At 32.1% G+C, this 25300-nt stretch overlaps 1 protein-coding gene across 1 annotated transcript in view; it reads left to right on the forward strand.

Moving 5' to 3' along the window:
* Positions 1–25300, forward strand: part of LOC143046244 (katanin-interacting protein-like) — a 55942-nt gene that overhangs the window by 23438 nt on the left and 7204 nt on the right. The window contains exons 16-31 of the mRNA XM_076219293.1: positions 10645–10765; positions 11676–11897; positions 12839–12903; positions 13459–13609; positions 14057–14103; positions 14339–14497; positions 14821–14935; positions 16511–16655; positions 17128–17325; positions 17884–18021; positions 18473–18613; positions 18867–18981; positions 19434–19611; positions 22730–22895; positions 23284–23456; positions 24540–24604. Of these exons, the coding sequence (XP_076075408.1) occupies positions 10645–10765; positions 11676–11897; positions 12839–12903; positions 13459–13609; positions 14057–14103; positions 14339–14497; positions 14821–14935; positions 16511–16655; positions 17128–17325; positions 17884–18021; positions 18473–18613; positions 18867–18981; positions 19434–19611; positions 22730–22895; positions 23284–23456; positions 24540–24604 (2199 nt within the window). The remainder of the gene's footprint in view (positions 1–10644; positions 10766–11675; positions 11898–12838; positions 12904–13458; positions 13610–14056; positions 14104–14338; positions 14498–14820; positions 14936–16510; positions 16656–17127; positions 17326–17883; positions 18022–18472; positions 18614–18866; positions 18982–19433; positions 19612–22729; positions 22896–23283; positions 23457–24539; positions 24605–25300) is intronic.

The following is a 25300-nucleotide window of genomic DNA, read 5'->3' on the forward strand; positions in this document are numbered from 1 at the left end:
TGTCAGATATTCAGCTTCATATTCATAAAAAAAAAAACTTGAAAACTATCGTTGAAATATTCTTATGTTATGACATACTTTGGACAAAATATTTGAAAAAATTTTGAACATATATCTAACATTTTAAATTATTCTTACTCTCAAACATGTATCCACCTCTCTCAAACATATTTGCCATCATGTAGACATGTTTATACTGTCAAATTCCTTTGCTGAAATCCATCCATTTTCATTTGATGCCCAAAAACTGGTATGTCCTTTTGATGTAGCAGCAACAAAAAGTTACTGGTACAGTTAGTGCTTATTATGTATAACATGTGAATAATACTACAATCAGTGATTATAAAAGGGGGGTTTTGTATGAAATTCAGAAAGGAAATCATACAGGAATGTTAGTAGTGTAATAATAGAAAAGTAGCTTTTCCATATGTCAAGCTCTGAATATTCCTTAGTCTAGATAAGACTTAAATGTATTTCACTATCTGCACTAAAGTACAGTTACATAGTAAATTAAGTTAAGTGGTTAACATTTTCCAATTTTTGTTGCAATGAAAGTACATGTATGTTTGAAAATTTTGACAAAAAAGTATGCATTTGTCTCTTAATGTTGATAATATTGCTTAATATAAAAAGAAGATGTGGTATGATTGCCAGTGAGACAACTCTCCACGAGAGACCAAACTGATACACAAATTAACAACTATAGGTCACAGTATGGTCTTCAACAATGAGCAAAGCCCTAACCGCATAGTCAGCTATAAAAGGCCCTGAAATGACAATTTAAAACAATTCAAATGAGAAAACTAATGGCCTAATTCATGTACAACATAAGAACAAACTATAAAAATCAGTTAAAAAAGGCTGACCTATAGTTATTAATGTCTGTGTCATTTTGGTCTTTTGTGGACAGTTGTCTCATTGGCAATCATACCACATCTTCTTCTTATGCCCCACCTACGATAGTAGAGGGGCATTATGTTTTCTGGTCTGTGCGTCCGTTCGTCCGTCCATCCGTCTGTCTGTTCGTCCGTCTGTCCCGCTCCAGGTTAAAGTTTTTGGTCAAGGTAGTTTTTGATGAAGTTGAAGTTCAATCGACTTCAAACTTAGTACACATGTTCCCTATGATATGATCTTTCTAATTTTAATGCCAAATTAGAGTTTTTACCCCAATTTCACGGTCCACTGAACATGGAAAATGATAGTGCGAGTGGGGCATTCGTGTACTGAGGACACATTCTTGTTTATATTAACTCATCACTTGAGTACAAATAGAAATACTACACAGAGTGGCCATGACCGGGTACTAGTACATCCCAACAACAAAAAGACAATAACTACAGATCTGAGAATACTTGCATTTACTGACAGCTAGTTCAAAGCCACTAAAAATTAATAAAAAAATTATGCATCTAAGACTAAATTATCAATCAGTACATATCCATCATCCAATGGATTTACTGTAAAGACATCATAAACAGTCAGAGAAAAACATGACCTTGTGTAATGCCAAGATACAGGTTTCGACAGATTGTAGATCCATGAATGTATATATACTAGTGACTTTTCATAAGATTTGTTTGATAAAAAAAGAAAGGACACAGGTTACCAAAATGAAAAAAAGCAGGCACTACACTCTCTGATAATGGACCAGTGTGATAGACCATTGATAACTTTGTTAAATTTATTCACAATTTTTGTCCCCACATCTTTTATTATTTATATACAGTTATTTATAATGCTGAGGTGAGTCCTAAAATAATACAATTGGAAAATATTTCCCATAAATAACCTGGGGTAGACATTATTGGCCTAAATTCATTTACAAAATGTGAGGTCAATCAAATTCTTATTCAAAGAAAGGGAAAGTGAAATCAATCAAGAGAAGGCCATTCATAATAGAAATAGGTAAACAAACCTGCTTTGTTCAAACGATTCATTGAAAAGAGTTACTGACACAGATATATATACGTGTTTCGTAAAGAAAAGCAAAGTCAGTTTATTAGTTTTAAGAATTATAAAGTATATAAACTTGACGCTTTTTGTTTCAGTAATCAACGCCATACTCTAAATCAGAATATTAAGTTCCTCAGTACAAGTATTTGTATAATATGCCAATGTTAAAATATTTCATTTCGATATTTTAATTCCAAAAAATGAAAGATAATGGTTTATTTTCATGATATTATATAATTCAATAAGAGCAAGTATTGTGTATACTTCTATCCAGTTTATTTGAGACTACATTGTACTCGTGGACTTTGACTAAGCTCACGAGTTTCATTTTAGACTGCAACTGCTTCCACTTGTTAAGTTTTCTTTACTATGTAAGTTTCTAAAATATTGTTTTAAAAAGCAGTGGGTCAACGTTTATTAGTGTATCAAAGTATTATTATGTGTACATATGATATTTCTCTGTAAGGATATATCTTGCCTTGGTCTCATTTACATGGTTCATTGGTCAACTCCTAAGTATATATTTTAAGATAAGGTCATTCCTGTTGAGCCTGGTATTTAAGTTGATGAACTGGGCCATAGTGATCCAACAGTCGTACCTTGACAGAAAGACAGAAGATATCTTTATAAAAAAAAATCAAACAGTAATCAGTAAATGGGACTAGATATTTTAGCAAGTGCTCTCTTGTTTTTTAAAAGCAGAATTATAGAAAAGAATTTTTATAAATTTTAGGGGATGACTGTATTTTTAGCTCACCTGGCCCGAAGGGCCAAGTGAGCTTTTCCCATCACTTTGCGTCCGTCGTCCGTCGTCCGTCGTCGTCCTGCGTCAGTCGTCGTTAACTTTTACAAAAATCTTCTCCTCTGAAACTACTAAGCCAAATTTAATCAAACTTGGCCACAATCACTATTGGGGTATCTAGTTTAAAAAATGTGTCCGGTGACCCCGCCAACCAACCAAGATGGCCGCCATGGCTAAAAATAGAACATAGGGGTAAAATGCAGTTTTTGGCTTATAACTCAAAAACCAAAGCATTTAGAGCAAATCTGACATGGGGGTAAAATTGTTTATCAGGTCAAGATCTATCTGCCCAGAAATTTTCAGATGAATCGGACAACCCGTTGATGGGTTGCTGCCCCTGAATTGGTAATTTTATGGAAATTTTGCTGTTTTTGGTTATTATCTTGAATATTATTATAGATAGAGATAAACTGTAAACAGCAATAATGTTCAGCAAAGTAAGATTTACAAATAAGTCAACATGAGCGAAATGGTCAGTTGACCCCTTAAGGAGTTATTGCCCTTTATAGTCAATTTTTAACCATTTTTTCGTAAATCTTAGTAATCTTTTACAAAAATCTTCTCCTCTGAAACTACTGGGCTAAATTAATCCAAACTTGGCCACAATCATCTTTGGGGTATGTAGTTTAAAAAATGTGTCCGGTGACCCGGCCATCCAACCAAGATGGCTGCCACGGCTAAATATAGGACATAGGGGTAAAATGCAGTTTTTGGCTTATAACTCAAAAATCAAAGCATTTAGAGCAAATCTGACATGGAGTAAAATTGTTTATCAGGTCAAGATCTATCTGCCCAGAAATTTTCAGATGAATCGGACAACCCGTTGATGGGTTGCTGCCCCTGAATTGGTAATTTTATGGAAATTTTGCTGTTTTTGGTTATTATCTTGAATATTATTATAGATAGAGATAAACTGTAAACAGCAATAATGTTCAGCAAAGTAAGATTTACAAATAAGTCAACATGAGCGAAATGGTCAGTTGACCCCTTAAGGAGTTATTGCCCTTTATAGTCAATTTTTAACCATTTTTTCGTAAATCTTAGTAATCTTTTACAAAAATCTTCTCCTCTGAAACTACTGGGCTAAATTAATCCAAACTTGGCCACAATCATCTTTGGGGTATGTAGTTTAAAAAATGTGTCCGGTGACCCGGCCATCCAACCAAGATGGCTGCCACGGCTAAATATAGGACATAGGGGTAAAATGCAGTTTTTGGCTTATAACTCAAAAATCAAAGCATTTAGAGCAAATCTGACATGGAGTAAAATTGTTTATCAGGTCAAGATCTATCTGCCCAGAAATTTTCAGATGAATCGGACAACCCGTTGATGGGTTGCTGCCCCTGAATTGGTAATTTTATGGAAATTTTGCTGTTTTTGGTTATTATCTTGAATATTATTATAGATAGAGATAAACTGTAAACAGCAATAATGTTCAGCAAAGTAAGATTTACAAATAAGTCAACATGAGCGAAATGGTCAGTTGACCCCTTAAGGAGTTATTGCCCTTTATAGTCAATTTTTAACCATTTTTCGTAAATCTTAGTAATCTTTTACAAAAATCTTCTCCTCTAAAAATTACTGGGCTCAATTAATCCAAACTTGGCCACAATCATCTTTGGGGTATGTAGTTTAAAAAATGTGTCCGGTGACCCGGCCATCCAACCAAGATGGCTGCCACGGCTAAATATAGGACATAGGGGTAAAATGCAGTTTTTGGCTTATAACTCAAAAATCAAAGCATTTAGAGCAAATCTGACGGAGTGATATTGTTTATCATGTCAAGATCTATCTGCCCTGAAATTTTCAGATGGATCCGACAACCGGTTGTTGGGTTGCTGCTCCATAATTGGTAATTTTAAGAAAATTTTGACGTTTTTTGTTATTATCTTGAATATTATTATAGATAGAGATAAACTGTAAACAGCAATAATGTACAGCAAAGTAAGACCTAAAGATAAGTCAAACATGACAAAAATGGTCAGTTGATCCCCTAAGGAGTTATTGTCCTTTATAGTCAATTTTTAACAATTTTCATAAAATTTGTTAATTTTTACTAACATTTTCCACTGAAACTACTGGGCCAAGATCATTATAGATAGAGATAATTGTAAGGAGCAAGAATGTTCAGTAAAGTAAGATGTACAAACACATCACCATCACCTAAACACAATTTTGTCATGAATCCATCTGCTTTCTTTGTTTAATATTCACATATACCAAGGTGAGCGACACAGGCTCTTTAGAGCCTCTAGTTTATTATGTCCTTTGGTCTGGTGGTTAAACTGCCAATGCAGCATTTTTACAGGCCATGCAATCTTCTTAATGTCTCCTGTTTTTACATGCCAAATATTAAAATGATGAATGGAAGAAATTTGTCAATAATCTAATTAATTGTTAAATTTGGGTTGAAGATTTAAGATTAATAAATGTGCATTGATAACTTAGACAAATTTAAAGTTGTCAACAGTTCTGGTCTAGTCTATATTTTTAAAATTTATGTCTCATGGTTGATTGGTTAATGACTTGTATATGTTATCTGATACCACGATATAAATTAATATTATTTGAAAGGTAATATAGGTGTCACTAGTCAATTGTACATGACTGAAGATTAGAAAATTTTCAAATAATTTCCATTTAAAAAAAGTTGTTTTAATCATGACGTCTCTTTATTTAAAAATAAACAACTTTATATGCAGTGTGTCAATACTTTAAAAGAAGATTTTAATCAATACATGTACATTTTCCCTGTATCACTGCTATACTAAATATTAACATGTGTGCTGTAATATTGACAGTTGACAGTTAACTCTTTAAATTGTTACGCATGATTAGACTGTAGTGAAAACAGTGACATTTAACTTACTTAATGGATTTTTGTGTACATGTACTGTGCAAGTGTTAACATGGTTAGTGTATTGATTGATTAAAAACGAATTTATGTGATGGAAATGAAGGATTATATCTTGTAAGAAGTTATTTTTAGGGAATCACATTAATTAGTCTGAGGATAGACATTCAAAGGAATAATAAACATGACGAACGGGAAAATGACATGTGATTGCAGTTGGAACTGACGCTGTGTGTTTCATGAAGGTTTGGATACAATGCAATATATCAATAGCTGTTTTTTTATGGTGATATGTTAGTATGTCTCTAGGGCCAGGTTGGTGGTTCTCAAAACCTTCAACACTGAGGGGAACTCCAACTCGTCTAACACCAAGGGCATCTCCAACTCGCCTAACATCAAGGGCAACTCCAACTCCCCGAACACCGAGGGCAACTCCAACTTTCCAAACACAGAGAGGCACTCCAACATTCCAAAGACCAAGGGGCACTCTTGCAACTCAAACACTGAGAGGAAATTTTGCAACTCAACACAATACTGGCAGCAAAAATGAAGTGTTACAACAAAGAGAATTTGATCATCTACCAGGATTGGTTGAGAAACCAACACAACGACAAGTACCTTTACCACAACAGTCAGTGGTGTCACCAAGGAAACGTAAAACTTGGCAAACTAGTGAAGCTGAGTCGTCCTACCCACGATTAGATAGACAAGATGGTGTCTCCAAACTTCATAGATACTCTGATTCTAAGATCAATTATCTGAGTAATCAAGAAACAAGGACATTAACTCCTAGTGATCTTTCTCAAAGGTCACCTCAACCTGTTTCCTTATTATCAAATCAAAATGTGTCATTAAGTTATTCTAGGAGAAAACAATGGGATCACAATAAGAATGTAAAGTTAAAATTAGCATCAGAATATGACCAGAGAGACTTAACAGCATCTGAGGCATCACATGTGGATAAATTTATAGTGGCATCTGTACATTTCAGTGGCCATCCACCACCACAGCCAAAGTATTCTAATCCACAACCTTTCAGTGGATATCCACAGCCACAGCCAAAGTATTTTCAGCCACAATCTTTCACTGAACATCCACCGCCGAATCCAAAGTATTCTCAGCCACATTCTTTCTTTCCTCAAGTATTTGCCAACAAAAATCTGAAAAAATATCCTCATGGTGCAAGATATCCAGGTAATTCAGACAACAGACATTACAACCAGGAGGATTCTAACTATACTAATCCAGTATATCCACAGCATTTACATATGGATCAGTTCTCACATGGTCAGGAAAAGGTGGAATTTCTACCACATATACAAACAAACTATAACAGGTCTAGTGATGTGATACTGAACGTGTCTCCCAGGAGAAGGAACTGGTCATCTCCTATAACATATTATGATAATCCAACCGTGTTCTGGGTTAATATGGGCAGTGAATCAGGTATATCTAAGCAATAACATATACAATAATCCAACTGTGTTCTGGATTAATATGGGCAGTGAATCAGGTATATCTAAGCAATAACATATTACAATAATCCAACTGTGTTCTGGGTTAATATGGGCAGTGAATCAGGTATATCTTAGCAATAACATATTATGATAATCCAACCGTGTTCTGGGTTAATATGGGCAGTGAATCAGGTATATCTTAGCAATAACATATTATGATAATCCTACTTTGTTCTGGGTTAATATGGGCAGTGAATCAGGTATATCTTAGCAATAACATATTACGATAATCCTACCGTGTTCTGGGTTAATAAGGGCAGTGTATCAGGTATATCTTAGCAATAACATATTATGATAATCCAATTGTGTTCTGGGTTAATGTGGGTAGTGAATCAGGTATATCTTAGCAATAACATATTACGATAATCCTACCGTGTTCTGGGTTAATAAGGGCAGTGAATCAGGTATATCTTAGCAATAACATATTACGATAATCCTACCGTGTTCTGGGTTAATAAGGGTAGTGAATCAGGTATATCTTAGCAATAACATATAATGATAATCCAACCATGTTCTGGGTTAATAAGGGCAGTGAATCAGAGATATTTTAGCAATAACATATTACAATAATCCTACCATGTTCTGGGTTAATATGGGCAGTGAATCAGGTATTGATTTAAATACTCAATTTTCAGAATTGTCAGGGTTTTTTTTCAACAAATTATAGCTATCAAAACATGTATACTATATAAGTATGGTTACAGAAATTAGAAATATTGTAAACTATATAGCCTGACTGCATTCAAATTGGGCCTTTTATAGCTTAGCAGACTATACAGTATGGGTTTTGCTCACTGTTTAAAAACACAAATGTCAAACTTATTTTGATTGTGGAGAAAGTGTTCCGTGATGAAATTGACATTATACAAAATATAGCTATGTTACTATATTTAGGAAATAAACACAACTAGTAGCAGTATAAAACATGTTACATGTATATAACACATAAGTGATGTATGTATTCACATATATTTCTCCACAAATTTCTACCAACATATGGCAGAATTTCCTTTATATGTGCATTAGATACAAAAATGTAGGTATTCATCAACTTTTATAGAAAGTAAATCTAATTTAAATGAATAAGATTGACCCAAAATGGTAAAGTGGTAATGCATATCTAAAGAGTATTTTTATGTGGCATATCAAAACCTTTTAAGGTCTCTGTAAAAATGTCCTTTTTGTTAGATGATTACATTTTTGAAAAGAGGACCTGTTTATAAACGAGTACATATCTTCTCTTGATACTATTTAAATTTTATGTTTCATGAAAATAAAGTTATAAGCATAGAAAAAGTTTGATTTTAATTTCACTTATCAAAAATGAGAATTGACTTTAAAAAGATTATATGATTGTTCTCTTATAACCATTTTGTTAGCACCTTGCTAGATTTAATGATTAGAATGGAGTTATTATACCATAAAGTACAATGAATGTAACAAAGTGACATACAGAACAATAGACATTCACCTTTATGTCTGATACAGATCGTACCTACATATAGGTCTCATATACACTTAAAATACATTGTATAAATCTATAGTTATGTATAAATCTATAGTTATGTTTGGTGCTAAACAAAAATGCTAATACCTACTCTTTCAAAGACGGCTTTAACAAAATACTTTATATGCGATAGGCTTCGTATGAAACATAAATAGTTGGTGTTTTGATAAAATTTACACTGAATGTTTACCAAGGCTTTAAAAAGACTCGATAGCATTATCATGCATTACACATTGATTAAGTTAGTCAATAAGAAATCTATATAGATTTTACAGGGATACTTTTTATGTATGGCCTTAGTTCAGTTTTAATTTCTATGGATGAATGGAGTATTTGGTAGTGTGACTTTTGTTAAAGTCTTTTAAGTGGATCTAAACTTATCCGGACATGAAGAATTTATACAATAAAAAGATAACATTTAATTGGATTTATATGTGATAATCTCAATACTAATGTGGAAGTAATGGTATAAATATGTACAAGAAGAAGATATTATTGAAGGCCACACATATCACAAATTATGAGGGTAAGATTAAGATTCAATGGTTGCTTCTAAAAATACATTTTATTCACCAAAACAATGTTTAAAAAAAAAGATGTACTGTCAGTACATTTATGCTCTTGGGTAATAGTTTTCTTTGATTAAGTAAGATTTGTATTTTCAAGGATATTTGATTTCATTGTTTTGCTAAAGCCTGCATATATATTCCCAAAGAATAATTGTTATTCATCGAACAGTTAAATTGTTAGTTCCCATGTACCCATGAAAAATGTTATCCAATGAATAATTATTAATCTAAAGTACTTATAGTTGTATACATCCTTTTAGTGAATTGTTAAAGGTGATTCTCTCTGGGCACTTCCTCCACAAATAAAAACTGACTGACGCAAACTAGCACATAATAATATTTAGAAGTACTTTAGTGAGGTATTATCCAAAATGTAAACTTACATTTGTTTCAATGTCTAATTGACACTTTCCTATGTTTTAAAAGGCATATTGCACAACTAGGGCTTAAAGCCATCCAAATAATTTAACCATTACATTGATTAAGCTAGGTAAATATAGGAATGCTTGTAAAGTTTACTGGTAAGGGAAGGTATTAAAATTGTTTGTGTCTCTACAGCTGTGTCATTTATATTTTTAACAGAGAATACTAACTTATATATAAGAAATGTTTCATTTCTGTTCTTGTATATACTATATAAAATACCTTTATTGATGCCAATGAACCCTTTAACATCTAGACTGACTTTAGACCTAAGATCACTTAAATTAATGAATTATTGATACTAATGAACCTTTTAACATCTAGTCTGACTTTAGTTAGAAAATCACTTAATTAATGAATTATTGATCTAGGTCATTTCTACAAAGTAATTCTACATGTTAATAATAGATAAGTAAAGATATTACTGGTTGTGTTAGACATAAAGATCAATATATCCTTAGCAATGTGGAAAGATGTTCTTAATAAAGAATAAATAGCATTTTTACATGGCTTGGCTTTTTGAAAAGATGAAAAAATTAATTGGTTTGTAACCATTTCAAATTCAATCCTGGTCAAATTCATAGTTCTACTTATCCCCTTTTGTGCCAATATATACAAAACCCCTTTGAGAAATAAACCTTATTCACCACTAATTGAAGGTATAAATCATGCACAAGAATAAAGCTATGTATTGGAAGTCATGATCAAAACGTTAGTTGTATTACGACACCTCTGCAGGGCCCATAGTTATGGTAGATTTGTTATTGTCAGTTTACTAGAAAGTGTAATATAGACTATATCAGCTTGTGGACTTCCACATCATAGTTATTGTAGATTTGTTATTTTCAGTTTACTAGAAAGTGTAATATAGACTATATCAGCTTGTGGACTTCCACATCATTGTTATTGTAGATTTGTTATTTTCAGTTTACTAGAAAGTGTAATATAGACTATATCAGCTTGTGGACTTCCACATCATAGTTATGAATAGGCATTGATGTTTTATTTTGACTTTTCAGATGAAAACAAATTACCAGGGAGACATAAAGGGTCCAGGACTCCTAGAAAGTCCAAACGTATGGCGGCCAAGCTGGATGGACATTCCTCAACAGAAACTGACTCAAGACAATTCTCAGATAGGTTAGTATAGTTTGGTGATTGAATGATAAAACCTAAATAAACCTGTTAATCTGATATCAGCACCATCTATCTAATGATCATATCTTGATGGTCTTGTTCAAATAGGCCTGTCATAATGACCTGCTCAGGACCATATATGACTAATGATGATAATTAGCTGATCATATCTTAATAGCCATGAAAATTCTCTGTAGGGCACTAAATATGTTATGATAATAAAGAAAAAATAGGAAATAAATCATAATTTTTAAGATTGATTTTGGACAATAGACTTTAGTAGAAATATTTCATTAGATATTTATAGTGAAAATTATTAATGCATGTATTCCAAAGAGAAATTAAGTGTTTGAACTCCATGTACCCTGACTTTTGTACATAAGAAGAATCAATTAACAGTATTATTCCTAAAAGTACTATTAAAGGCAGCTGTCTAGTCATTTAATTGGAAATCATACCAATAGTTGAAGGATGATGATAAAAATATAATTCTGTAAATGTATGTGATGGCATTTATTATGTTTAATAGAATAGAAATCCAATTAGTTAATATCAACAGGTGCTTGTTACAGATATACATAGATTGTTATGGTCAAACTCTCTGTTAATTACCTAGCTAAATAATTGATGATTTCAATTCTAGGATTTAATGTTAATTGATCTTTTGTTGACAATATTTCTGACAAATAATTTAGATCTTAGAGCATTTGGTTTGTAGAGATATAAGTTTGCAGTCTTGTTTTTAACACCAGAGATTTACATTAGAATTTGCTATTTGATGTCTTCTGAGCCTTGCAAAATATTTGTCATATTTTTATATGGGAAGTTCAGTGTCACCATTAAACAAATACTCAATGGGTGATGAGGAATTTAACAGTGAATATTATCCTAATTGTCGATATGTTTGTCACAGTGCTGATGGGCGGAGATCTCCACTTGTTCAGAAGGAAGAGATGGTTAGCAGCCAGTCAGCATTGCCATCAGAACCAGAGCCTACAACACAATATAGTGCCCCACCTCAGTCTATCAGGGACCCTCCATCAGATCCTGTAGACCCTCCGTCTCAACATAGTACTCTATCTCAAAGTGAAGATGACATTCCAATGATACAGAAACTTCAACAACTTAATCACAAGTAAGTTCAATGAAAAATACCCCAATGTTTACATATGCCTTTTACAAAACCTTACAGTGGTCTATAGAACTTTCATTAATGAATCCTAGATTTATCTTTTATAAATTTGAATTTTGCAAAATTTTCAAATTTTAGATTCTTATAAAGATTGGATAATTTGATAATATGATAAAGACTTACTTAAAGATTTTTCTTGTGAAGTATTGCTATCTTTCAAGTAGTTTTGTTATGTGTTAGCTGTGTTCAAACAAATTTGGTTAAAAACATGTTGCCCTATTTACAGAATATGCATAAATTGTCTTGATTTATGCATGTATTTTTGATAATGTTTCATACTGGTTCAGACCCCCAGTATTTAAATTCATCTTCTACTAAAGACAGTTGAAATCTGTTTATCTGAAAGAAAGTCTATGAGCAATAACGTTTTGGTGATTCCGTGGAGGAATGGATGGATAGTTTCTGTCAGACTTCAATACTTATCACTGGTCAGCTTGTTTCCATGATTCCATGGAGGAATGGATGGATAGTTTCTGTCAGACTTCAATACTTATCACTGGTCAGATTGTTTCCATGATTCCATGGAGGAATGGATGGATAGTTTCTGTCAGACTTCAATACTTATCACTGGTCAGATTGTTTCCATGATTCCATGGAGGAATGGATGGATAGTTTCTGTCAGACTTCAATACTTATCACTGGTCAGCTTGTTTCCATGATTCCATGGAGGAATGGATGGATAGTTTCTGTCAGACTTCAATACTTATCACTGGTCAGCTTGTTTCCATGATTCCATGGAGGAATGGATGGATAGTTCTGTCAGACTTCAATACTTATCACTGGTCAGCTTGTTTCCATGATGGTAGTACATTCTATTGTAAGAAAATTAGAAATATGTGCCTCAAAGAGTTAATTGTCTTCACAGCTTATTCTTTATTATATAGACAGCAACCAGATCCAAATAAAAAGAAAGGACCACCGTCTTGGTTAAAGAATGAAGATTTACCTGGTAAGTTACTACTCTAAACAAACACAGAAAACATGATTTATCTAAATAAATGAAAATAAAGTAATTTAAGATTATTATAGGATAGAGACACATGAAACAGCCTAAACAAAAATACGGAAAAGAATAAATAAGAGGCGTGGAGATTTAATGTAAATGTCAAGTCAATTAAAAGTTAGAATATTTGCCACTAGCAAAATTATGTCAACATAAAAGGAAAGAATTTACTGTTTAGAATGACTTGTTGCACAAAATTTCTATAGAATAGAATTAAGAATTGAAATGAAGAATGTGTCAAAGAGATAACAACCCAACCAGAGTGCAGAAAACAGAAGTTCATTATGAAAAGTTGTTTATCTTTAAAAAAAAACTGCCAATCAAACCATATATGATATAGTATTGGTTTCTAGCTGGTAAATGACAAACAAGCACCTGTTTAAAGTAATAACAGTATGACTATGCATTGTCCTGTGCTTGTTTATATGAGGTTACATGGTGGAAGATAGTAACAGAGACCTTTCTAATGATCACCATATAACTTATTTGATTGTTCAACAGGTCCATTTGAGGGTCCTCCGTCCAGTAGACAGGAACAGAGAACCCCTGTCAGTCAAGCACCTGTTAAGAATGATGACCACATGTATCAGACTAAACAAGATGATATTGACATGCTCATAGACGAGGAATTAGCCATGTGGCCAAAAACTGGGTAAGTCATTCAAGGACTCAAAACCATTCAAGTCATGTGACAATCAGAACACAAACATTGTTTAAGACATGGTTAGTCATTTGAAATTATCAGACTTGATGTTAATGTCTTAGAATAACGATACAGCCCCTATATTAGTGAAGCCTTTAGTTATAAATAAGTCTCAAAGAAGTTGAAGATAAGATATTGTTTTCTTTTTATTTGATTTCTTTTATTGTTAATCTGGATTTGACATTCTTAATTATTATAGAGTAGTAAGGAAACTATTTTCACTTGTATTTTGGATAAGCAAAAATATCTGCAGTTGAATGTTTCTTTTTTGCTTAAAACTGGAAATATGTGAGGAGTAATTAACTTTTATCTAAAATATATTTATAATTTTCATTGCTAACAATTATTTATTTCTGGCTTTGTCATCTATGTATTCAATCTATTTTATTTTTACAGAAAATCAGAATTGAAGACCGTGTTTGATGCTGAGAAAGCCAAGCCAGGTAGAATCCACATTATTAATTGAAGTTTTATTAGAAATTAGTGTTCATATATAATATATTGCTAACTGCGGCACTAGGTAGCCTCCAGTTGTATATTATGATTAAAAACTGTTCACTGTGAAAAAGATATCTTCCAATTAAATTGCAGTTACAGTCATTATGAGTTTTTGTTGTAGTTTGGCTTAATTACAATATTTATGCAAAAAATACATAAAAGATCTTTTTTGTTTTTCAGAACCTAGTAAGGATGATGGTAAAGCAACACCAATGCAGAAAATTAAGGAAAACCGATCAAAATGGCGGGAAAATCAGAAAAAGAATCTTGAGGAATCCTGGGGATCACTGACAATGTTTGATAGACAACAAAAAGGCAGAATTTCTATGGACTTAGATGGTAATAAAAGAATAATACTATTTTCTTGAAAATTTGAACATCCTGGAATATTATTCTCAACATTAAATTGTGAAAAATGTTTGTAGGATAATAGAAATGTGAGATCTTTATAAAATTTATTTGTAATAAGAGTTAACGACTTTATTTGTTTCAGATGGCATGCTTTACAGCAATAAACAAAGAACACAATTATCTTTATAAATTTGTTTTTCAAATCCATGTAGTACAGATAACAAACTTATATGAGTTGCATCATTTTTTTTCTCACTTCACTCTTAAACTGTGACTTACTATGGACTCTATGATTGAATTTTGTGCTACAGATGATTCATTAGATGAATACCTGAATCCCCCAAAGAAACAGGTACCAAAAGAGGCCCCTATACAGGAGGAGGAAGATGATGATTTAGTGGATGCTATCTTAAATGAAGTTCCTGGGTAGGTATTTTGTAGGAATAGAGTTCTTTATTTAAGGGCTATATCCTATTAAAGAAAGTTTGAACTTTTTCTATTTGTTGAATGAATTTATATTTGTGGCACAGATTTATCCAGTTTTATTGTCGAGCCTGCAACTTTTGTTGCAGAAAGCTCGACATAGGGATAGTGATCCGGCGGCGGCTACGGCGGCGGCGTTAGCTCACTTCTTAAAAGCTTTATATTTTAGAAGGTGGAAGACCTGGATGCTTCATACTTTGTATATAGATGCTTCATGTTACGAAGTTTCCGTCAGTCACATGTCCAATGTCCTTGACCTCATTTTCATGGTTCAGTGACCACTTGAAAAAAAGTTCAAATTTTTTGTAATGTTGAATTCTCTCTTATTATAAGTAATAGGATAACTATATTTGATATGTGCGTACCTTGTAAGGTCCTCGTGTCTGTCAGACAGTTTTCACTTGACCTCGACCTCATTTCATGGATCAGTGAACAAGGTTAAGTTTTGGTGGTCAAGTCCATATCTCAGATACTATAAGCAATAGGGCTAGTATATTTGGTGTATGGAAGGACTGTAAGGTGTACATGTCCAACTGGCAGGTGTCATCTGACCTTGACCTCATTTTCATGGTTCAGTGGTTATAGTTAAATTTTTGTGTTTTGGTCTGTTTTTCTCATACCATATGCAATAGGTCTACTATATTTGTTGTATGGAATGATTGTTAAGTGTACATGTCTAGCGGGCAGATGTCATGTGACCTTGACCTCATTTTCATGGTTCAGTGGTCAAAGTTAAGTTTTTGAGTTTTGGTCTTTTTATCTAATGCTATATGCCATAGGTCAACTATATTTGGTGTATGGAAATATTTTATGATCTTTATGTCAGTCGAGCAGGTTTTATTTAACCGTGACCTCATTTTCACGGTTCAATGCACAGTGTTAAGTTTTTGTGTTTTGGTATATTTTTCTTAAACTATAAGTAATGTGTCAACTATATATGTTGTATAGAAGCATTGTTAGCTGTACCTGTCTGCCTGGCATGGTTCATCTGACCTGGACCTCTTTTTCAAGGTTCATTGGTCTTTGTTTAGTTATCTTGGTTAATGTTAAGTTTATGTGACAGTTGTAATAAAGCTTAGCTTTATACTTAGGACTATCAACATAATATCAATGATTAGTATAGAAGGCGAGACATTTCAGCGTGTGCACTCTTGTTAATTAAATTATCGAGTCGGTATATGATATAAAGTCCTTTAGGGCTTTAGTTAAACAAGTTTTTAATATAAATTCATTGCATACATGAACCTCTCATTTTTAAAGATTTTATTTGACCAATATTGTTACTTCAGCTTAAAGTTAATTACCATTAAAAAAAAGAATGGTGATACAGTTTACTATTCACCTCTTTATTTTCTAATGAAAAAGCAAAACTCTGCTGACATTAAGATGTTAATAGTCAAATATTAAAAATATGAAGAATTGCATGTAATAGATTTGAAATTCTTGTCTTAGTTTTGTTTTGACTGAAAGATCTTGGTCAAACTGCAGTAATAGATACTGATTTCATTAAATTTCCAGGGATGAAGATTTCATTATACCAGAATTGCCATATGGTAAAAGCTTGGTTATAGATATCATATCCACCTGGGGTGACAGACATTACGTTGGTCTGACAGGGATCCAGTTGTTTACATCTACAGGGGATGCAGTTACAATATCAAAGGTAATAATATAGTATTGATTCATCTTCTATTGCTAACATTTATGTTAGTGGGACACAAATTATTCGGATACAGCTGCAATAGGCATGCATCACTTAAAATAAGAAAGAAAACAAAAAAAATTTATGCTGCGCCTAAGAGCATTATGTTTTTCGGTCTGTGTGTCCATTCATCTGTCTGTCCCGCTTCAGTTTAAAGTTTTTGGTCAAGGTAGTTTTTGATAAAGATGAAGTCCAATCAATTTGAAACTAAGTACACATGTTTCCTATAATGTGATCTTTTTAATTTCAACCCCAATTTCACGGTCCACTGAACATAGAAAAAGATAGTGCAATTGGGGCATTCATGTACTATGGACACAATCGTTTGGTCATAAAACTCGTGTTATGGTCACTTACCTCAAATCCTGGATCCATTCCTGTATATAACTATCAAACATGAAATTAATATATTTATAATTACCTTATTTTGTAGATATCAGCAGAACCCTCAGACATTAACATCTTGGATGAGTACAACAAAGATCCACGTGTCATTTCTAATGTGTTAGACGGAGTCAACAGAACCAGAGATGATGTTCATATGTGGTTAGCTCCCTTTACAGAAGGAAAACATAATTATATTAACCTGACTTTTGATAAACCTTGTAAAATAGCTTTAATGAGGATATGGGTAAGAAGCCTATTTTAATATACATATTATATATATAAAAAATTGGTAGTACCTTTAGACAGGAATAAATATTTGATTGACATTTTGATGCAATTGAAAAAAAAAGGATCATTAAAAGTCAGAAGTATTTTGCTGCTTTCAAAAGTTTTAATTTGGAGCAATTTCATCAAATATGTAAAAAACAAAAAAAAAAGGACAGAGGAATAATCAATACTATTTTATTAAAATTACAAAAACTTATAGGGCTCACAGGTCTAAATGGTAGGATTTTAAATGTGATAGTCATTTAGATTTAATTATACAATGCTGATACTGTGTGAAGGTAGATAAACTATTTACTGATTGTGTCATATATTCATATAAATCAAATGAGAACTTAAGAGATGTCAAATCAGGGTTGTGATGATAGGTTTGTGAAACAAGTCTTTTGAAATCTATACCACACATTACTAAAAAACTAAATATGTAAGTGCTAAATACCTGTCTAAAATTAGTTAAATTTATTTGTTTAGATTCTTATATTCTTTAAAAGTTAATTGATATATATTTTTTTTATAGAATTATAATAAATCCAGAATACATTCTTATCGTGGTGCCAAAGATGTTATTATTACGTTAGATAAAAACGAGATATTTAAAGGAGAGATAGAGAGAGCATGTGGAGGAATAGAAGGAGGGACAGAAGCATTTGGTGATGTAAGTAAATAGGAATTAGGTAGACAAGTAGTGGTTTGGAAACAACAGACCTTAATGTTTGTGTTAATGAGTGTTATCTGTCTCAGTATAAAATTTGGGCACCAATGTCACATTTTTCAAGATATAGACTGGTTTGAATAGAATGTATGTATCATACAAGAATCTTAATTTTATCTAAGGAATGTAAAAGGTATCAGTGTCACATTGAAAACCTGGAGATATGGTTTGAATGTCAATGAGACAGCCATCCACCAGAGAACAATTGATGTGGATGTTAGAATCTATTAGCAACCATACAGCCTTCACCAGTGAGAAAAATTCATTCCATACAATCAGCTATAAATTCATATTCATCTAACATCGACATGTTCTTGTCTTAAAAATGCATTTAATTTGCCACTGGACTTTAAACAGCCAGCCATCCATCCATAGTTCATTTTATTATTTTCAGACAATACTGTTCACGACAGATGAGAACATATTAGAAAGTGTATCACGTAATGATGATGCGTACGAGGGTGAAATGTTTGACAGTGATGAACCAGATGATGTGCCATTCGAGAGACCAAGAACAGCTGATGCTGGAGATGAAGTAAGATGTTCTTTCTGTTCTACTGAGTTTTAACTTAAAATGAAGATGAAATGAACAGATATTTTTGTACTTTTATCTTAAAATGGAGATGAAGTAAGCTTATCTTCTTGTACTATTAACTTACAACTTAGGTTATTTATAAAAGATAAAGATGCAATTTGCTATGCATAATATGGTTATAGTAGATGGTATATATTCATAATTTCTTTCCTTCAAGACAGTTTAAGTAATGATGTCTTAACTCTTTTTATAGAATAGACCATTCACCAGAGCCGTTGGCAATATAGATGGTAGCACATCACCTTTACCTCCACGACCTGCGACAAGTATGGTCACAGAGGGAGATGTTATTGTGTTCAAAGGGAAACGTGAGTATTAAATAAATTATATAAATTTCTTTTCATGGATATTTTATTTTTAAGTCTGCATACAAAACCTATAGAAAATATTTACCTCATTAAACATTTAAATTTGTGGTACACCTTAACCATCAAGTCCACAAAATTAGTACCCTAAGAATAATAAGGAATCGACAGTATTTAAATATACTGCCACATTTGCATGATATGGCTTTGTCTCTGAAAAATTTCAATGATTTCATTTTCACATAGGAAGCTATGAATATTTGTTTTGTTTTTTCAGAATTGTTGCTTTGTTTCACTGTCACATGGGGAGATATGCATTATTTGTTTGTTTTTCAGAATTGTTGTTTTGTTTCACTGCCACATGGGGAGATATGCATTATTTGTTTGTTTTTCAGAATTGTTGTTTTGTTTCACTGCCACATGGGGAGATATGCATTATTTGTTGTTTTTTTCAGAATTGTTGCTTTGTTTCACTGCCACATGGGGAGATATGCATTATTTAGGACTGACTGGGTTAGAGGTTGTTGGTAGAGATGGAGAAGCATTACCTGTGAACATTAACATGATGAATGGTAGTCCTAGAGATCTACACTCACTACCTGGACATGAAAATGATGACAGGACTCTTGATAAGTAAGTACATCAAATTGAGAATGGAAATGGGGAATGTGTCAAAAAGACAACAATCCAACCAAAGGACGGAGAACAGCCCAATGCCACCATGTTTTAAACACAGCAAGAAAATCTTGCCCTATACAAAAACCATATATTTTACAGTGAGTTGCTTATAGGTGTTATTGTAAAACTTTACCTATAGCTCAACCTGTTTTTAAAATTGACAATACAATAGGGACATTTAAATTGACCAGTTGGTATTGTTAGATTTAAATCTACCTTGATGCTACCTGTAAAAAAATTTATTCACCTAACCCAAAGTCTCAGCATGCTTTTTTCCTGAACTTTTTCTTACCTAGGATTATTCCATTGAGAGATTTTTATTTTACTGTCATTCAAAATATTAGGAGTTATCAAGCCAAACAAGAATGACTATATCATATATGTTATTTTCTTGCAGTTTATTTAAAATTTCATGGCCTAAAATGCACTACATTTCATCTTAATGTTTGCATAGCCACTACTAGCAGTGTTTAATACCCTAAATAATCCAGTCATAATATTTCACTCACTTTATGAAACATCAAAATCATATTTGAATAAACAATTTCATTTATTTTTTTACACTGATATTTGACATCTCATCCAGAATTCCAAAGTTTTTAAATGATTCCCAATTTTATTCATTTTTCACTACTTCACTAGATTTTTTTCTAAATCCATAGTATAAATTCTGATTAACTTCCCATGATATACATCCTAATTTAACAGGTGCAGAATCTATACATAATTCAGAATCTTGTAAAAAAAATTTATCATTTCCATTGTCATTACTATATTCCAGGGCGCACTACGTTTGCGCGCATTTGGGGATTAAAATATTTTACGTTTGCGCGCAGCTTTTGATTACATTTGCGCGCATCCATTTTACAGGTAATCTCAGGTAAAAATAATAATTCATATATATTAAATTATAAATGACTATACTTTATTGGTATTTTCATAATAAATATGACTATCAATTATTAATTTTAAAAATAGTTTGTTAATTTAAATTATATATTGTTCATATTGAATTCTAAAATCAATTTAAAACCCCGTTATATCTTAAGTTCAAGTAATGATAAATGGGCTATGTCAAATATTTCTTAAACTTTTGTCTACACCTTTGACTTGTTGAATTGTATCTGAAAATCGAAAAAAAATATGCGGCTTTATCTCCTTTTTTCTCTGCCTAAGAAGAGACTTAGACTAACGGAAGGGGTACTGATAATTGTAAATAATTGAACAAATTGATAAATAAATGAGTATTATGACCTGTATTTTCCCTAAAATATTATTGATTGAATTCTTTCAAAATAGGTGCCTTAGGAGACTTAGACTAACGGAATGGGTACTGATACTTGTAAATAATTGAACAAATTAATAAATAATAAAGTAATATGACCTGTATTTTACCTGAGTTTACCTGTCAAAAAAATGTGCGCAAATGTAAGCAAAAGCTGCGCGCAAACGTAATGATTTTTGCGCGCAAATGTAATGGTAATGCGCGCAAACGTAATGCACCGATATTCCAAATAGTTATCCTCACTTTACAAATATTTTGTAATATTTTATTTATATTTTTACTATCTATCACTTGATTTTTTTATATCCACAGTAAACATTTTATTTCATTTCCTATTATAAATTTCCAAATCAAACAATATTTGATCCAGAATTTTATAATGACTATTTCCAATTTCACATTCACTTAAAACATTTCCCCACGTTAGGAATATTTTAGAATATTTTACTTTCATTTTTCACTTTATCACTAGATTAGACTATATCCACTGCATTAATTCAACATTTTATTTCATTTCCAAAATCCCATTTAAATGGTAAATCATCTTAAGTTTGTAATAGATCCCAAATTAATAATGAATGTTTTTAAAATCACATTTAAAGCCACAGAAACATGTTGGATGAACTCACACTATATCTCCTACTTGAATTCCAGTTTTGAAATTTTTTAATCTTTAACATAACTAAATCCCATCGTATGAAAATTTGAATTTCCTTGAGCAAACACAGCATTTTATGCACATAAGTCCCACTAATATTATAATAGATTTCAAAGAAAAAACACAGCAAGGTATACTCCAAACTTATTTTCGAATTTTACATGTACAACATCATATGTAAGCCCCACAAAACAGTTTGAATGAATTATTTCCTCCTTGATGTCCTTCATGACAATAAAATCTTGAAAAAAACACATCACATTTAAGAAGCAAAATTGCTATAAAAAATCTAAGAAGTGAATTCAAATAAAAATAAATCCAATATTGTATGCACAATGACACCAAAAGATTTCAAACATTGCAAATAATAATCCAAAATGAGAATCTTGAAGGGACATGTGAAGAAATGAACAACATATCCATCTGAAAATTTAAACTGTAAACACCTGAACAGCTATTTCTTGTTTCACTGGCAGCTGGACAATACTATATATAAGGGTTAGAATTTTAAAGAAGCATTTAGTGTGTAAAAACAGTTTAATTTTCAAACATAGTAATACATATTTAATTTAATCTTTTACTGATTTAGAATTTTAGGTAAAAAATAGATAAATTATATATATCAGGGATTTAAAACAATGAAAACCAAAACTATTTTCTTCCCTATCAATTTTTTAATAGAATAATCCTAGGTAAGAAAAGTTCAGGAAAAAAGCATGCTGAAACTTTGGGTTAGGTGAATAAAAATCTTTACAGGTAGCATCAAGGTAGATTTAAATCTAACAATACCAACTGGTCAATTTAAATGTCCCTATTGTGTTGTCAATTTTAAAAACAGGTTGAGCTATAGGTAAAGTTTTACAGTAACACCTATAAGCAACTCACTGTAATGATGGATTTCAAATTCAACTTCAATTTATTAGTGAAATAAATGTTCAATTTTTTTAGCCAGTAATGGGCCTTTCCACACCTTAAAGTACAGTATTTCTGAAAAAAAAACATGAAATTAATTCTAGTTTTGTTACAGATTAATGAATTTGTCTTTTTGTGTTGAATAGAAAATAGTTCGGTTCTATTAAGATTTCGTCCTAAAACCAAAATATAAATTGCCAATATTTATTTGTTTTCAGAGTGATAGACAATAACAATTTGACAACATCAGATGAACACATGTGGATGATACCATTCACAGAGGGACAAAATCACACGTTATCTATAGAATTCAGTCAGACACAAATGATATCAGGACTGAGGGTGTGGAACTACAACAAAAGTAGGGAGGATACATATAGAGGGGTATGTATGGCTACTACACCAAGTGTGAATGTACAACATAAGTACACAGGGTGTTTACAGAGACTGTAAAATGAGGTATTTTCAATAATTTGATTCTTTTAAATACCAGTAATTTTGAAAAAAGGGCTCTATACCTAAACTAATATATAACTTGTTTTATCATACTTTAATACTAATAGTCATCATCTTTTCAACTGGGCTGTATTAAGACTGACATTACAACAACCTTAAAACCATACAGTCAGCAGCAAAAGCAAAACTCATGTAATGCTGTATTTGAATGTTCAAACTTTTACAGAAAATAAATTTATTCCTGAATGGCTGCTAAAATTCATGTGTTTAGAAATGTTTGTACATGTGTATTAGAAAATCATTCTTTATTTTCTAGGCCAGAATTGTTCATGTTACCATAGATGACAAACAAGTTTCTCCGCCAGAAGGATACCTGATAAGAAAGGGTCCTGGTGTCTGCCATTTTGACTTTGCTCAAGAAATAAGTTTTGCTCCACAAACCAAATCACCACAACCAACAGTTTCAAAGTCTGAATCTAAATATCTCAGGTAATTATAACAACATTATAAACATTGAATTAGACATGTAATAAGAACAAATATTCATTAATTACTTAATTGCTGTCAAAGGCAAAAGTAGGTTTAGAAACCTCTAGACAGAGTCTGTCATTCTATCAGCCATAAAGACCTTGAGTAGAAAAAATTGTCAAAGTTTTCTAGGTGTCTATGAAAGGAAATGATTTATATTTGTTCTGGTTCTTGATCATGTTGAGTTGTAATGTGCAATCAATGTAAAGGTTTGCCATACAGCTACTTCCTGTTTGTCAAATTTAAATTTTGATTCATTATGCCCAGTAACCAGGTCCATTGTATTAATCTATTACATTAGACGATGATCTGCAGACTGAAGTGAAGTGTGTTTATAATGTTATTTAAGATTTTATATTTTGGGGGGAAACAGAAAGCACTTTAATAATGAATTATGCATAAAATTGTAATGACTTTATGAAGAATATAGAGTATTATATGATTTATTTACAGTGACGATGAGTACGTATTTGTGTGTCTATTTTCTTTCTGACATTCCTGTTTTAACACAAATCTGTGCAACCATCATTAAATCATTCCCTAAAGTTTAATTCTTGTCTAACAAATTTGAATAATAAGTTTGAAGAATTGATTTGTTAAGTAATCCATTGTTCACATTTTCTTTAACCTGCACATTCTGAATTTACTCTTAGTTTGTACTTAGATAATACTACAAGATATACAAGTTATAGTGACACTTGACAAATTTGAATAAACAGGTTACATATGTCAAAATACAAATTAAAAAACTGGTGTGGTTGTCTGAAAGCCATGATTTACTTAATGAAATAACCAAAAGGACATTTTGCACTAAAGGAGAGTATTTTGCTACCGGTTTTTTTTAGGGGGGAGGGAATAGGGATACTTGTTACCATTAGCACATATTTTGCCATTCATCCAGAACTTGGCTTATTTTTATTTCAAATGTTCATTTTCATTGTAAATAGCAAATGTCAATGTTGAATTAAAACCTTATTTAGAGTAGCTTTGGTTTACAAAACAAGGATATAACTTAAGCTTAACTGACCACCTTGCATTTTACAGGAAATCAACCATGTCTACAGATGAAGCTAGTCAGGAATATGAGAATGTTCAGATGCCCTCGGGATGTATCCTTATTTTAAATGCGAACTGACTAAATTTTAGCAACCAAAATTTTTTTTATTATTTATTCACCAGTTATTGTTTCCAAGCGTTTTTTTACCTGAATTTTCCCTAATAAATAGTCGTTATTTAGAAAAAAAAATAAGTCTGCTTTGACCAAAGCATGCAAAATTGAAACATTTATTTTTATTTAGATTCTGAATTTATGATTATTGTCGAGCCTGCAACTTTCGACGGCGGCGGCGGTGTTAGCTCACTTCTTAAAAGCTATATATTTTAGAAGGTGGAAGACCTGGATGCTTCATATTTTGTATATAGATGCCTCATGTTACGAAGTTTCTGTCAGTCACATGTCCAATGTCCTTGACCTCATTTTCATGGTTCAGTGACCACTTGAAAAAAAAATTCAGAATTTTTGTAACGTTGAATTCTCTCTTATTATAAGTAATAGGATAACTATATTTGGTATGTGCGTACCTTGCAAGGTCCTCATGCCCGTCAGACAGTTTTCACTTGACCTCGACCTCATTTCATGGATCAGTGAACAAGGTTAAGTTTTGGTGGTCAAGTCCATATCTCAGATACTATAAGCAATAGGGCTAGTATATTTGGTGTATGGAAGGACTGGAAGGTGTACATGTCCAACTGGCAGGTGTCATCTGACCTTGACCTCATTTTCATGGTTCAGTGGTTATAGTTAA

Source organism: Mytilus galloprovincialis, chromosome 9, assembly GCF_965363235.1.
Source record: "Mytilus galloprovincialis chromosome 9, xbMytGall1.hap1.1, whole genome shotgun sequence".
In the NCBI taxonomy this organism is placed as follows: domain Eukaryota; kingdom Metazoa; phylum Mollusca; class Bivalvia; order Mytilida; family Mytilidae; genus Mytilus; species Mytilus galloprovincialis.